Below are 16,807 nucleotides of genomic sequence, written 5' to 3' on the forward strand. Positions count from 1 at the left end.
AGGATATCTCCAAATGAGACATCTTCACGAGGTGACTGTGGGGACCCTTCATCAAAGTATGTATCTTCTGTGAAAGACTCCATTGGGGAGTCCAAGTGCTTCCTCTTACACATCATCTTCCTAGGGATCTCCTCAATGGGATGCTCTGGGAAGGTATCAGAAGAAACCGAGATACCCTGTTAGGAAGGCTGGGTGTCTTGGACTGGCTGTCCCTGTTGTAAACAGTGATGAGGCTATGAGTGCAGAGATATCACGTTAGAAGGATGAAGATATGAGGGAGTTGGATCAGTCCATTCTGACGAGGCAGATAAAGTCCTCTTCACAGCCTCTTAGGCAGACCGCCAGGAGAAAGAAAAGACCTCAGATCCAAAAAAAAAAAAAAAAAAAAAAAGCTTTTGGACAGCTGTCCTCTCCTGCTCCAAAAGCAATCTCCCAGAGGTAGAAGCTGGAGCTGAGCTATCCAGTACCAAGGCTCAGAGATGGCTCCAACAACTCTCGAGTCTATTCCAACACCTCATATCCAATAGGGAAGCTTCAGCTCTGAGAGCTTTCTGGATCCGACTGAACCAGAGCACTCAGAGTAAGCTTCGGATCAGAACCAGATGGCTTGGATCCAGGGACTAAGTTGACTGAATCAGGGGAGGAAATTGTAGTGGGGATGTGGTCGAAGAATGGACCCTTCTAACCTGAAGGGGTAGGTGCCTGTAATACAACCATCTGACTCTGGGCCCAGAGGATCTTACACACCACTCTTTCCACATCTTCCGCCATCAAACTTCAGAAAGAACAAGAAGAGACAATTACTCCAAAAATGGTGAGGGAATTCTTGAGGACATCTGATACACGGATGGTGAATAGTTTGTCCTTTCTAGATAAATGAGACATGAAGCTGCAGGGCTGGAGGTAGTTGGATACAGTAACTTTTCCGTCGGATATGAGAAAGTAGTCCTGACTTTTTTCTTCGGATCAGAGGGTGAGGTCAGATCCGGCTTGGATCTTTCTCTAGATTGCTCTGAGACCTGGGAAGATTAGGTGCATGGTCTCAGAGAAGACGATGTTGAATCTTTACTTTTGGGGGGGGATTGAGCCTCAGATACTGCCTTTCCAAAACCGGTAGGGTGAAAACCTTTCAAAATAAGTTTGCTTCTCCTTTCAACTAAGGCCCTGGAATTACAGACATGACAAACAGAACAATCTTCCTGCAAATGAAAAGGCCCAAGACAGTAAACAAAGTGTGGGCACTGGACACAGGAAGCTTATGTCCACATTCTGCACACTTTCTGAATCCAGACGGGTCTTTTTCTGACATTGTATCACAAGAACAGAAAAACACTTTCAAGAAAAGAAAAACAAACTTTTTTTTTGGGAAGTACTGAAAAGTCTTAACAGAAGTACCAGCTAGGGTAGCAATGGACTACACTAGGTGTATAAAGACAAAGAGTTACTAGGAATAGTAATTTTAGCACACAATGTATTGAAAGGATAAGATAAGTAAACTAATTATCGTAATGGTAAAAAAATTATACAAGGAAGGCATGGGAGAAGGATTAGAACGATATCTAAAAATTAGGAAATGGAGGGTTTTACAAGATGATGATAACCACTTCTCAAAAAGCTTGAGAAGGTCAATCACATCATTCGCTGAAAGAGGCAAACAAGATCTGAGATAACTTAGGGTTGCTGCATTATGGGTAAGGGAGAAGCTTGAGAGTTGTTGGTTGCTGTGAGCTTCAGCAATGGCAGAGTCAGATCCAAGGGATTGGATCCAAACCCATCAGTTGAGGGCAGAATGAAAATTGTCAACATCACATACCAAGTTACACATTTTTTCCAACACAGGAAAAGATTCCAAAATATTCTTCATTTTTGGAGAAGGCAAGCATGAACTTCAACATATGAGCTTCACAGCTGAGAATTATAAAAAGTATTACAGAAAAAAATGCTTTTCTCCCAAAGCTATCAAAATTCTTCCCATGCTTCTCAGGGCATAGATTAGTATTAACATAGAAGTTATGTTCTTACCATAACGTTCCATGTTAGTTGTCTTCTTCTCGCCTTCTTTCTTGCTGGATGGGTTCGGAGCCGACCTCGGCTCCGACTCGGCCACTCTAAAAGCTCGAGAGTTGGTTCCACCGGCTCGAGGCTCCCCTTATATCCCACAATGCTAGGCGGTATTACCTCAGATCTCGTTTGTAAGCTAGGCCCAGCCAATAATAAATCCAGAACTACTGGAAAAGGGAGAACCACCTCTACAAACAGAAAGGAAGAAGGTGACCTGAAACCTGATGAAGGAATATATGCAAAGTATAGCATATACATATATACAATAGAGGTGGAAGAAAGAGAGGTCACAATCAAACTCCTCTACGTCTGTCCAGGCTAGGGGGGAAGGAGGGTGGGACGCAAGAAAGAAGGCGAGAAGAAGACAACTAACATGGAACGTTATGGTAAGAACATAACTTCTATATGTTAAGTTGTCTATCTCGCCTTCATTCTTGCTGGATGGGACCGCGTCCCTAGCACCTTGTCCCGGGTGGCCTATCGGAACAGACTCTTGAGAACAGTGGAACCAAAATTAGCTCTATGTCTAGAAGCTAGATCCAACTTATAATGAGAAATGAAAGTGTGAGGAGTAGCCCATGTAGCTGCTGCACAAATGGTATCAATAGGCAGCCTGTCTTGGAAAGCTAAAGAGGTAGCCAAAGCCCTAGTCGAATGAGCCTTAGGTTTGTTAGGCAACTTTTGGTGTCTAATTTCATACACAAAGGAAATCAGGGATGTTAGCCATCTGGAGAGTGATACCTTAGAAACTGCAAGGCCCTCTCTACCTTCTGCATAAGAAACAAACAACTGGTCAGTTTTTCTGATCTGTTTGGTCCTGTCCAAATAATACCTCAATTGACGATGAACATCTAGCCAATGCAATTTTTGTTCAGACCCGTTAGAAAAGTTAGGAAAAAACACAGGGAGGTCTATGTCTTGATTTAGATTTGCCACAGAGGCTACTTTAGGTAAGAAGGATGGATTGGTCCGTAAGGATACCCTATCCTTATGAAACAACAGATAGGGTGGTCGACTGCTGAGTGCATGAAGTTCTGAGACCCTTCTAGCTGAAGTAATGGCTACCAGAAAGAGAGTCTTCCAGGATAGCAATTTCATTGAACAAGAAGCTGCAGGTTCAAAAGGGGGAAGAATCAAAGATGTGAGAACTAAATTAAGGTCCCAAGGAGGAGGAGGCGTTCTTATCGGAGGCTTAAGGAGAAAAACTCCCTTCAAGAACGCTTTGCAAAGCTTGTGGGACATGATGGCAGAATCTGAGATGCCCACATGAAAGTTAGATATAGCTGCCAATTAAACTTTAAGAGTAGAAGGAGATGAACCTGCATGAAAAAGTTCAGCTAGAAAATCCAGAATTGTTTGGATGGGAGCAGTGAAAGGATCTAAGTCCCTTCCTTGAGCCCAATAGGCGAAACGTTTCCATTTACTCAGATAAATCTTCCGAGTGGAAGATTTATGGGAAGCTATCAAAATATCTCGAACAGAGTGAGATATCTGAGGAAGCCTGGCTAAGGTTGGAACTGGAGGAACCAAGCAGTGAGGTTCAGAGAGGGGAGGGAGCGATGTAACTGACCCGACCGATGGATCAAAAGATCTGGAACTAGGTCCAGATGCCAAGGTTGTTCCAACAGAAATTGATGTAGAAAGGGGAACCAAACCTGTCGAGGCCAGTAAGGAGCAATGAGGATCAATGAGGCCTTCTGAGCGATAGCTTTCTGTATCACTTGAGAGATTAGTGGGAAGGGAGGAAATGCATACAGAAGTCCCCGGGGCCAAACTTGGACTACAGCGTCTCTGCTGGGCTGGCCTGGTAACGGGAATAGGGTGAAATAATCTCTGCACTTGCTGTTTTGGGGAGTAGCAAAAAGGTCGCAGCAAGGCTGACCCCACTTGAGAAAAATTTTCTCCAAAATAGAATCTTTCAGAGACCACTCGTGAGGCATGAGGATAGCTCTGCTCAACTTGTCCGCGATAAGATTGGACTTCCCGGGGATGTGCGTTGCAATCAGAAACCGCTGAGAAGAAATTGCCCATTGCCACAGTCTGAGTGCTTCTCGACATAGGGGATAGGACCTGGTTCCGCCTTGTTTGTTGATATACCACACTACAGACATGTTGTCCATCTGGATTGCTATCGTTCCCAAAGGAAGAGAGTCTTGAAGGGCTTGCAACGCTGAAAGCACTGCTCTCATCTCTAGAACATTTATATGCAAGTGGCGTTCGTCTGGTTGCCATCTGCCCTGGACTGTTCTGCCCTGATAATGCCCCCCCAACCCGATCAGAGAGGCGTCCGTAGTCAGAGTAGCAACCGGAGGGGGAGGAACAAAGGGTCTTCCCAGGAAGAGCTGGGGGGAAGAAATCCACCAAAGAAGATGATTCTTGCATGCTTGCGTAATCATAATGGTGTGGGACATCGGAAGTTGTTGGTACGACCATTGTGTGAAGAGCATCCATTGAAGGATTCTCATGTGAAATCTGGCTAATAGAAGTAAAGGGATAGCAGCCACCATAATCCCTAGTACTTTCAGAACTAATCTGACTTTGACTCTGTTGCTGTGGAAGAGAAGGGAGACCAGTTTGCGTATGTCTGCTATCCTTTGGTCTGTGAGTCTCGCAGACATGTTGACTGTGTCTAGATTTGCGCCTATGAAGGTAATAGCACGACAAGGCGACAAAACAGACTTTTCGCAATTTATTGAGATACCTAACTTTTGACAAATGCGAAAGGTGTAGTCTCTGGCTATTAGAAGAAGATGCTTGGTAGGAGCTGAGGAGCCAGTCGTCTAAGTATGGAAACACCTGGAATCCTTGACGTCTCAGGTGAGAAGCTACCACTGCCATGCATTTGGTAAACACCCGGGGGGCAGTGGTGAGTCCAAAGGGCAGGGCTCTGAATTGAAAGTGACTGGTTCCCAGCCTGAAGCGGAGGAATCTCCTGGAGCGTCTGTTCATTTTTATATGATGGTACGCATCCTGGAGGTCTATAGAGCACATCCAGTTTTCCTTTCCCAATAGGGGTAGGATGGATTGTAGCGTGACCATCCGAAATCTTGTTTTCTTGACCGACTTGTTCAAGATACCGAGATCCAAAATGGGTCTCCAGTCCCCTGTTTTCTTTGGAACCAAAAAGAACTTGGAGTAGATTCCGGATCCTTGCTGATCTGCTGGCACTGGCTGAATGGCTCTTTTTGCAAGCAACTTTGAAATTTCCAACGCTGCTTGATCCCTTTGAGCGGGTGGAACATCTGGAAGGGATTTTTTTGATTGATTTGGAATACGAAAGAACGGAATGGAATAGCCTTCGGAAATGATGGACTGTACCCACTTGTCTTGAGTTAGGGATCGCCAGGCTTCTGGGTACAGTGACAATCTTCCCCCGACTGCCTCCGAAGGTGGACAGTCGGGCAACACCTCAGGGATGCTGGAAGGGCTTATCGGAAAAGGTTTCTCGATTGCCCTGGTTCTGCGGACCCCCCCTGCCCCTAGGGCGACGTCTACCATTATTGTTCCCTCCTCTGCCTCTGGAGGGGAACAGACTCTGTGCGTCAGGCAAAGTCCCTTGAGATTGTTTGCAGAACCACATTTTCCCACTTTTCTGGCCTTTGGGGTAAGGCCTAGAAGGAGTAGAAAAACGGACTCCGACAGCAGAAAGAGTTTTGCCATCCGTCTCACACCTCGTCAAGGTTTCTTCCACTTGAGGACCAAAGAGGGATGATCCATCAAATGGGGAATTAGTGAAAGACGTTTTAAAGGGGTCCGCAAAATTGCATAGCCGCATCCAGGCATGCCGGCGTAAGGCCACACCTGTCCCTGCGGCTCTGCTCACTCCATCAGCCGCATATGAGAGGAGGCGCATGGAGGAGTTAGCTATAGAATTTAGGGTAGCTAGCTGAGCGTTCATCTTATCCAGAAAACCCGCAGCTGTAGGATCCTTTAACATCTCACTCGCTTCCTTGATCAAGTCTCTTTGAAGACGAGTGAAATGACAGAGGTAGTTCAGCTTAACGCATAGCAAAGGTCGCTGGCGAAAACATCCGCTTCCGCACCTGTCCATAGACCTAGATTCCTTGTTAGGAGGATGGACAGGCACCGAAGGATCAGCTAGCTCCTTCTTAGTGGCGGCAGCTACCACCATAGCATCCACAGAAACTTCCTTAGTCAGAAATTGCTTATCTGCTGGTGCTGTGATAAACTTTGAAGGTCTCCTGGGGGTGGGGTCCACAGAGTCAGGAGCCGTCCAAGCCTTTTTAGCTACCACCTGCATGAGGGGGTCAAAGGGGGGGGCACCCAGGAGGTGGAAGGGCGAGAGCCAAACGCCTCAAGATACACAGATTCATCTTCCGAAGGGTTAAGGGCTGGCCAATTTCCCCTCTGTTTCAGGATCTCTAGAATGTCTGCAAAAGAGACATCTTCAGAAGGGGAACGGGGGGAACCCTCGGAATCCTCTAAATCCGTGTCAGAGGTGACAGACTCAGGTGAGTCTATGTGCTTCCTCTTGCACTTTCTCTTCCTAGGGGGCTCCCCTGCCAATTCAGGAGAGGCCTCGGAAGAGGATGAGATCCCCACAGGGGATTCTTGAGGAGCTGGCTCTCTGCGGTCTGGGATGAGGGAGTGAGCAGACATAACCTGAGGCACCGAAGAGGGAGGGACGGACGGAGCCGACTGTGGAGTTGAACCGGTTCCAACACACTCCGCATGACCTCGAAGGCAACCCTGTCAGGCAGAGCCAAAGGTCCTCGCTCGAAAGCTGAAAACCTCCCTCGGCACCGACAGCGATGGCTCCGAGGCCGATGTCGGAGCCGAACTCACCAGCGCCAAGCGCCGAGAGGAGAGCGGGGTTGGACAAGGGTCCGATGCCACTCACCCCTCGGAGCCGACGAGGGAAGTCCGGCGCCGAGATTCTTCCAAGGAAGAAATCGAGCGGCAGCGAACCGAAGACAATTGTATCGGTTCCGACGCTACCACAGTCTCGGTTCCGAAACGCCCCGGCTCCGAGCTCAAAGGAGTCGGAGGAGGAACATTTTGAGGGATAGGGTTAAGCATCGACTGATGAGTCGGGCTCTGAAGCATTTGGGCCAGTGCCTCGGACTTAAGAAGTCGACTCACTACCCTCTGAAGGTCATGATCCGAAAGCCTCGATGATCTAGAGGAGTGAGATCTATGGCTCCGTTCAGACAGCAAGGGAGATGCTGGAGCCGAATGAACGGAGCCAAGGGACGGTGACCTGGACCTCTTTCTAGATGTCGGTTCTGATGGTCTGATCGGAGCCGACATAGAAATTTCCAATGCCTCGGCTCCAGCCGGAGCAGAGGGGAACCACAGAAGTAGCAGTTCGAGTCTCATCGGCTCCAGCCGGAGCCGATGTCGTAGTAGGCTTCGAAACATTAGGCGTCGACTCGGTAGCTGGAGTCGAGGACCTTGGAGCCTTAGAGGGTTTACCTGAAGTAGCAGTAGGGGGACCCTCAGGCTTAAGCAAGCCCCTTAAGATGAGCTTGTTCTTTCTTTCCTGCAGGACTCTAGGGCTGAAGCCATGGCATACAGCACAAGAGTCCTGCAGGTGTAAAGGTCCCAGGCAGTACACACAAGAAATGTGACCGCCTGTCAGAGACATTTTCTGACAGCACGAGTCACACTTCTTGAAGCCTGAGACCTTCGAATCCTTGGACATATCAAGGAACAAGTGTAACCACACACAAACAGAAACACACCGCTTACACTATAAACCAAAAAACAGAAACTTAAACTAAGTAATTAGCTGTTTACTGTTATAAGTCCCTACAGAAACACACACACTCCAAGGGAATGGGAGGGCCTGAAGGCCTAAGGGAAGAACTATAAGTTCTTAAGGTAAAAAAATTAAAGAAAACTAGATTAAAGGGATCAAAGACCTTTAAGGTAAGGGGAAACTGTATGGAAAACTAACAAAGGGTTTCTAATCAACTTTTTAAACTATTTCCTACACTAACCTGAAGCCGGTGAAGCAACACGTCTCGATAGCTGTAGCGGCAAACGAGATCTGGGGTAATACCGCCTAGCATTGTGGGATATAAGGGGAGCCTCGAGCCGGTGGAACCAACTCTCGAGCTTTTAGAGTGGCCGAGTCGGAGCAGAGGTCGGCTCCGAACCCATCCAGCAAGAATGAAGGCGAGATAGACAACTTAACATCAAATGTTTAGCAGCAGCTGTAGTCACTAAAGCAATCGCTACTGGGTTTAACCTAAGATAAGTGAATAAAAAACTATATAAAGTGCTTCAATCTTTTACCTGCTTTTTGGTGGCAGCAAGCTGAGAAATTTTAGTGTGCAACAAAAAACATCCTCCAAAACAGATAGAACAGGAGAAAAGTACATTCCTGAAATTCCAGTTGTAACAAATCATACTATTTCCTGAGGGACTGAGAATGTTTTCCCACTGAAATAGATTCATTCTGGAAATAGTTCCAGAGAAAGTAAATCCTTTGAAGGTACTGGCCGAACCCGCACATGTCAGAATTTGAATCACAGATCTATTGAGACAATGTGCCTTCAGAATAATTTGGGGTTCACACTTTTGCATCTCTTCAGAAAATGAAGAATCTCTTTTTATCTTTTTCTTTTATCAGAAACTGCCGTACAGGAAGGGTCAAGAACCTGCATTAAATGCTGAGTTAAACCCAATAAATTATTTCTGCCAGATTAACACTTACCTCAGCCCCCAAAAGTAAAATAACATTTTTGCTGCAGGGAAGAAATACTACAAAGTTTGTTTTAACCACCTTTTACTACAACAGTAAAAAGCAATGCTCCCATTTATAAATGATCAAAAGTCACAAGACAGTTATTAAAAACAGTTTTTACTAGCTTCATTAATCTTTCCTTCAGAAAAAAATGGGACACGTAAATGACTTCTTATGACCATACCAGTGTTTTCAACTATATTGCTTCCGAATGAATACAAATGTAAAGACTTAAAGTCGTGCAGAAGCCATGTAGCTGAAAAACACTTCTCCTTAAGGGGGTCACATTTGCATATAATCCCATTGGCCTCCACTATAACAGGTTTAAAGGTATTACACATTGAAAACTCTAGTTTAGCTTCTCTTTCTTGGAGTTTTTATTTCCACTAAATAGTTCATCTGTGTGACCGGTTGCTATTATACAGTTATGACAGTCTGTCTAGTCTCCTTATATGGATGAGAAGAAAGAGGGTGTTGTTCTATAAAGGAAAATAAATGTTATAAGATGCAAGTGCATCTTAAACTTGCTCATGGCTCAGCTCTTGTGACTTGAGTGAAAATAAAAAACAAAAGATCACCATAGGCAATAGCAAATTACTGACTGCCAAAAACTAAAGGACAAAAGAAATCAGTAGAAATGTCAATTGTTTTTATACTCACCATTAACAGAAACTAGCCAAGATTAATGTAGTCAAGACACTACTACTATGGGAAGGAAAATACTACAATAAGAACCTTTTTCTAGGGTGTTACCCTTGCACAATATCTGCTGCATAAGTGCTCTCTACAGAAAGAATGGGGTTACCTTGAATTATTCTAAGTTATGAAAACAAGCTGTGTGTGTGTTTGTGCATGAAGAAAACAAAAATTAAGCATATAACAGCAGCATAAAGTGAAGAACAAACACTACTGCAGTAGCCTAAGCTATACAGGTATATCCTGCACAGGATACAACAGCTGGCCAGCTTCCAAAGCTTCAGGGCACCTTCCATGCACCCAGACAGATGCAGCAGAGTTGACTAAAAAGACAGGTTTGGGTGCCAAGTCCTTTGGAGCTATCATACTAGAGAGAGGGAAGTTGAGCCCTGAAAGGGCAATACTAGGAACAGAAAATGAAAAGTCACAGCCTGGCATAAATAAACTAAACACAGGGCGGGGGCAGAGGGAGTTAGTGGCTTCTGCAGTAGTGATCATTATAGCATTTACTGTTATGGTAGGTTTACTTACTTGGCAATATAATGTTGTTCACACTGATCACTCCTGCAGTAGATGTAGCATACAAATTTTGGAAGGTGGAAAGGGATGGGTCCACAAAACTCTGGAAAATGGTCCTAGCAAAGCCTGATGTAGCACCAGAGAAGGAATCATGTTTGTAATGCCTGGTAAATGTATGTTTACAGGACCAAGTCGCTGCTTCTAGAATACATCTAGAATCTAATCCTTTCCAAAAAACCACAGATGATGCCAATGCCCAGGTACAGTAGGTCTTGACTATGCCTGGAATAGTTGTGGTGAGTATAACAAGAGGTAATGGCCTTAGACAATCATTTGCAAATAGTCTGTATTGACAGGCTGCCCCTTCTTATCTTCACAAGAAATTAACAGATCTGAAAGATTTAGTTCTGACAAGACAACACTAGAGTTGTCTGTGGATATACAAGGTGAGGAATATCCTTTCTCCTTCATTTGTAGGATCAGTAAAGAAAGCAGGGGAATGGATAATTTTGCTTAAACTCGAACACCATGCAAGACATAAAATATTAGTCCTCAAAGAAACCTGGTCTTGTGGAAAATAAGAAAGAGATGGTTGACTCTAACTTGCAGTTCAGATACTCTTCTCGCAGAGGACAGAGCAATCAATAAAACTGTATTCCATGTTAAGAAACTTAAGTCAGAGAGATAAAGCTGGTTCAAATGGAGCAAGTGTTAGCTTTTCTAATACAATATTTAGATCTCAAGAAGAGGTCATTGTTTTTCTTGGAAGCCCCTTAGCAAAACACCTTTCAAAAACATTTTGACATGAAAATGCCTTGATGGAAAAGGATCCATGGGCAGACGTGCTGAAATAGCAGGTAAATGAACCTTGATGGAGGGGGTAAGAAAGGCCGTACGAAAATAACTCGTACAAATATTGTAAAACCAGAGAACAAGCCCTGAATGGGTGCTAGTTATGTTGCTGAAACCAAACTACAAAACATTTTTCATTTGCTAATATATGATTTTCTAGAAGCAGACTGTCTTGCCTCCCTTAGTACCTGCTGCATTGCCCTCAGTAAACAGGTGCCTAAAGTGATCAAGACTCTGTCACCTAGGCAGTCAGATAACGTTGACTGGGGGGTCAGGGTGTATCGCATACCTCTGACCTTGTGAGCGTAGATCCAGTCTTCAAGGAATCTTGTGGTAATTGCCCCTGGTCATTTCCAAAAGAAGGGAGAGCCACTGCTGCCTGGGCCACCACAATGATCTTTGGGGATCCCTTCCAAACCTTCATAAGTACCCAGGATATCAGTGGAAGGCTTGGAAAAGAATACAAGAACATTCCTGTCCAAGGAAAAGAAAAGGCAACTGTCTTCCAGGTCTTCTTGCATAAACTTCAGAAGAAGAACCCTGAAAGCTGATTATTCAGAGAGAAGGCCAGTGTGTTTATTAGAGGACCTCCTTACAAATGGATGAAATCTTGAAGACCCCCTGGATCAATTTTGCATATGTGATGGTCTGCCCTGTCATGTTCAGCTTGTCTGGCACAGTACTGCTGACGGAATGAAGGATGTCCACAGAGTGAGATTACACAGAGAAGCTGTATTCCAAGCTAACATTGGTTAGTCTGCAAAGGGGGTGTGAAGACTGGTAGAGATGGGTGAAGGCTGCCAGCCTAGCCAGACAGAATTGTGCAGATAATTCTATCATTTGTAAATATGAATGCTGAACTGAAAACAATATGGCAACATTGCCATCTGCTGTAAAGAAAGAGAAGTCAATAATTTATTGTTGGTCCTTTGAAATTAAAATTATTTCATCACTGCCTTCGAAGTTTTACAAGTCGGCTCCAGTCCGGCTAGATGAAGGCTTCCTGCCTATTGTTTTAAGGCTAAAATTAACGACCAGAATTTACATATGGAATGTCCTTTATTGCTCTAAGTGTAAAAAAATGTAAATGCAGTTTCTGTCAGCCTGGGAACACCAGTAATGTGTAAAAGATGATGTAATGTTTAGCAGAACTGGAGTTTCAACTTAAACGGCGAGAACCAGAGACTACTGAGCATTTATGCATCTTGATATCCAACTCAGCACTGCCTTATGCTCTCTTTATATAAGTAGTATGTTAGAACTGTGTTTTCTCCTAGAAGTAGCCATGAATTATAAAGATTAGACTGTTTTTCTGTGATGTCAGAAATGTACTACTGATTTATTTTAAGTATTTTGTGTGCTCTGAACTCTCTTGCCTAGCACAGACTGTGTAGTAGAAAGTATTGTCTTGTGGTTTTAATTTATTATTAAATATTTTAAAACCTTTTAACTGTGGCTGGTTTGTGTAGAGATAAGTTAAGCTCTAGAGTACATAGCATATTTATAGAGTTTATTGTACAAAGCCACTCTAATAAGCCTTGACTGATTAGTCACAATTACCAACTGGACAACAATATTGCACAGTAATAATTGGACAGCCTTTTACACTGCGGTGGTGGTGCTGCGGTAGCTGGACAACAATAGTGCACAGTAATAATTGGACACCCTTTTACACTGCGGTGGTGGTGCTGCGGTACTGTCGCCTCACAGTTAGACGTTGCACGTTCGATTCTCAGTTAAAGCGTCTTGTGTGCGTCGACATGCGTGAATGGGCATTCCTTCATTGAAGGTTGTGCGTTAGGCCCGGCAAGCCAGCACGTACAAATCTACTGCCAATCATTAGAGGACCGGAGTTCCGCTGTGGCGACCCCTAACCGGGAAAAGCCGAAAGACAGTTAATAATTGGACACCCTTTTAAGGGCCTTTGAATAGCTGATGATTACTAGTGGGTGGTGGCAGCTGGAACTACCATATAATCTGGATAAAAGGGGCACCGCTGGAGAACCTGTGCCAGCTTTCCCCCAGAAGTGTCTGTGTGGTTGTGTAAACTCTTATCTCAAAGTGTGTGTGTGTCAGCTACTTGGGCAGGGACACAAAGCACTGGTTGGACAGAGAGGGTGCTGTAGATTTTAGCTTGCTAACTAGGCTGAGATCTGGACCCTATAGCTGTGCCAGTGGGGAGTCTTACTGGGGACGTGGGGAGCAAGGGAGCAACCAGCCCCGGACTGACTGTGATCTCTGTGTGCTCTTAAGGGAAATTGCGCTTTAATGTGTGTATTTGTTATCCTTTCCTCATACATGAGACGCCCTCTCTGGTGTTAGTGGTGAGGATTGAGGCTCCTTGATTGCTGGGCCAGGGCATGAGCATCACAGGGGGTACAACTTGGTTCCCCCCATGACTGTGGAATTGTCAGAAACAACCTGAGGTCATGAGGACTAAAGATGATTCAGAAAGCTAAATGCCTTTATCAGGGCATGCATTTTTTTGTATTTATGTGCTTCAATCTATCCTAAGTATCCCACAAAAAAAGCATTTTTATGCTTCTTGAAACTATCAAAAGTGTAAGACAGGAAATAGCTGTTTAGTTCAGTAGGATTAACTGCAGCTACAGCTGCTGTGTAAGGTTTGGAAAGTGTATAAAAACTTGACGGAGGAATTTTATACATTCTATCAATACTTTTAGGTGAAGCAGGCTGGCTATCAGGTGAGAAAAAAAAACAGCAGACAAACATATCCCTCAAAGCTGACAGAATTGGAAGAATTAGTGAAGTTTCAACAAATTCCTTCTGTAAAAGCTCATAGAATTTTCTGAGGGACTGTGAAACCTGCACTCTCACTGAAAATACTGCCACATTCTGAAAACTGTCTCAGAGACAGAGGAACCTATCAAAAAAGAATCAGAAATTGAGCTCTCCTCTAAGTCCAAATAAGAAACCTGAGAAAACATTGCATCTGTCCTTTCATCTGCCTGTCCAGATTCAGAATATGGAATCTCTTCAGGAAAAGAGGTACCCTTCTTTTTTTACCAGAAAGCACTTAAGGATCAAAAGCCTGAATACATTCCTGAGCCAGATCAAGTAAATTACTCCTGTCTTAGGAAATTTGAGGAGTAGACACGTTTTTTTTTTTCTTTATGACAGAAAAAAATGGGGTCAACGATGTTATAAATGGCAGTAGCTTCTCCAGGGATGGGTTCAACATTCTGGCAGAATAGGGAATCCTTCCCTATTGCCTCTCCTAGGACCAACAAAGAGTGCCTCTCCTTTGCCCATTTAGGGGACCCCAAACAGCCATAGAGGAAGTGGCTAATCCCCTGGTCCATACTGGCTGTAGGGGCTACACCAAAGGGATCCGGGGAAACTAGGAGAAGGCCGAGGTACACCAAATGGCCACAGCAGAGTCACCTACCCATGGCTATGGCAAACTGCTAGCCTGCTGTGGTGCAAAGGCTGCTTGCTTAGCTTTCTTTCTGTGAATGGAAGGAGGCCCGACCATGCAACCAACAGTTTATTTTATGGTCAAGTTGAAAATGGTGTTCCTTTCCCAGGAAAAACAAGCAGCAAACCATGTAAAATTTTTAATTCTCTAAAAGTCACTTTTTTCAGACACAAAAAAAACAGTAAAAAGCACTTCTAAAACACTCAGCCAGCCACAAAAAGTAAAAGAAAATGTCTTCACAGAAAAAATGTTTTTTTCAAATACTTTAAACTTCTAAACTGACAGGAAAAGAGCTTCCTCGTTTAAAAATACAATACAGTCTCATGGCAGTCCATTAAAACACAAATTCTTATTTTTAAAATAACTTTCTTAAACAGGAAAATGTTAAACAATTTTGCAATGGAAGGTTTTCTCCATGAAAGGAACTTATCTTTCCAGCAAAGGAATAGCACAAGCCGACCATCGAATCTCAAAAGCCTCAGGAGCGTACTCTTCGGCAGCAGGAAAGTTCTGAAGGGCTTGACACCCAAAACTGTTTCTTTTTATTCAGCTCAAATTAACAGCTTGGCATATAGAAGGTGCCTTGAACCTTTGGAAGTTGGCCGGTTGTTATATCTTATGCAAAATATAACCCATATAGCTTAGACTACTGCAGTAGTGATCGATATGAAGACATTTACACATGCTAGACACTTCCCCATTATAGTAGTGAACTAGAATAGCAGTCAGCTTAAAATTATACATCGGAGTAGTCTTTCTTAGTTACCTGCTGTAATTCATTTCTTTCTTGGGCTGCAGCATTAGCTGCTTCTTGTAGTTTTTGAAGCTCATGTAAGGTTTCTAGCTTCTGAAGCTCCACGGTTTCTAGTTTACATGCAGTGGTCTTGAGTCCTTCCTTCAAATGCTCCACCTCCTTCAGGAGCTTTTCATGCTGGTCATTTAGCAATTCATTTTCTTGCAGCAGTTGGTTACATTCAGACACTCTCAATGAAATTTGCTGAAAAAGGAAATTATGAGTGAAACAGAAGAAAAAGGAAGAATTTTTGATGCATCCCAGTTTAACAGCACTAAAAATATTATCAGCATTAGAAACTATACTACACATTTTTGATGGGTGCTCTGGTGGTTTCCTTGCACATCTCAAAGACATACAGGTAGGTGATTTTCTAAAACAGCTGAGAGCAGGGGTAAGATTCTGTCCTCTGGTTGGAATAGGCACCATTGCCCTGAACAGGATAAAATGGGTATCAGAAAATGAATAAATGAATGAAGCAAATTTGCAGGACTCGAGGCATTCATGTAGAAAACAGAATTGATTTGATACATAATTAAATATAGTTTTGAATGCAAGTATAATTCTGCTTAAGCAAATACTTTTTTATTCAGAACTTACTAAACAATGATGAATACCTTTTCAAATTCATCTCTCTCTTTGGTTACTTTGGTTATAACTTCTTGAAGTTCACAGAGTTTCTTCATATTGTCCAACTTTTCCAGTTCATCATTTTCCACATTCATTCGTTCCTCCTTTAACTTTTCAATTTCCTTTAAAAGCTCCTCACACTGTACCCTGAACTGCTCTTTCTTACTCAAAGCCTGTTCATATTCAGTGGATCTTTGTTTAAGCTCAGTTGTTAAAAGGGAAACCTGTAAAATAAAAACATTGATGCAATAGCTAGTGAAGATTGATATTATGAGGTCCAGTCACAAAGCAGTGCACATTTCAAGTCGTTTGACAAAATCTAAGCAAAAAATCAATAAGAGAAACAATGCAAAACAAGATGATACAATATAAGTTAATCACTTGCAGCTATGGTCCTGAGCAATTACCAACTAAGTTAAAAGACAGGTAAACTGCAAATCTCGAAAAGTGAAACAAACAGTTTAACCAAGTCAAAAGGACATCTAAAGAGAAAAAAGTTCATTTATGCACCAGCTACATCAACAGAATCCAAAAGTATTCCAGACAGAAACCTCTCACACATGGTGTTTTATTAGTCAACACGCTTCCAAATGGCTGTGGTCTTTACTTATACAGACAATATAGCATACACAGAAGAACCAAGTATACTAAAGAAGTCTGTCATGAAGGGATTGAGGAAGTAAAGTTAAAAACTCATATCATACCATATTGTAAAAGTGGCTGAGAAGGCAAATTGTCAGGGATGCCGAAGAAATCTACAGTTACAACAACAAATGGTCTCTAAAGCAATTTTAGCCATAAAGTCCCTATTTTGAAGGCATATGAAACAGCTGTACAAGAAAGGATGCAGATGTAAGGTTAGTCCAGGCAACAATGTTTGGTGAAGTTCAATGTCTGGACTAGAAATGTGCAAAACTGCAGTAACATGTTCATTGATGGGATTAATAAACATAGTCCTCATCATTAAGATGTAGACTAGTGTGAAAATTATGGTGAAAACGGTTTAGTAAAAGGCCAAAATACTGGAGCATAACAAACACCTGTCTCGGCAATCTGTGTGACACATCGGGGGGGGGGGGGCTGCAACAGCAACTCTCTCATAGTT

At 43.3% G+C, this 16,807-nt stretch overlaps 1 protein-coding gene across 1 annotated transcript in view; it reads right to left on the reverse strand.

Moving 5' to 3' along the window:
• CENPE (centromere protein E) overlaps positions 1 to 16,807 on the reverse strand; it is a 3,008,010-nt gene that overhangs the window by 974,365 nt on the left and 2,016,838 nt on the right. The window contains exons 38-39 of the mRNA XM_044063442.1: positions 15,690 to 15,926; positions 15,046 to 15,276 (exon numbers count right to left, since the gene is read on the reverse strand). Coding sequence (XP_043919377.1) covers positions 15,046 to 15,276; positions 15,690 to 15,926 — 468 coding nt within the window. The remainder of the gene's footprint in view (positions 1 to 15,045; positions 15,277 to 15,689; positions 15,927 to 16,807) is intronic.

This window comes from Protopterus annectens, chromosome 2.part1 (assembly GCF_019279795.1).
Source record: "Protopterus annectens isolate FY-2018-M chromosome 2.part1, PAN1.0, whole genome shotgun sequence".
NCBI classification, from domain to species: Eukaryota; Metazoa; Chordata; order Ceratodontiformes; family Protopteridae; genus Protopterus; species Protopterus annectens.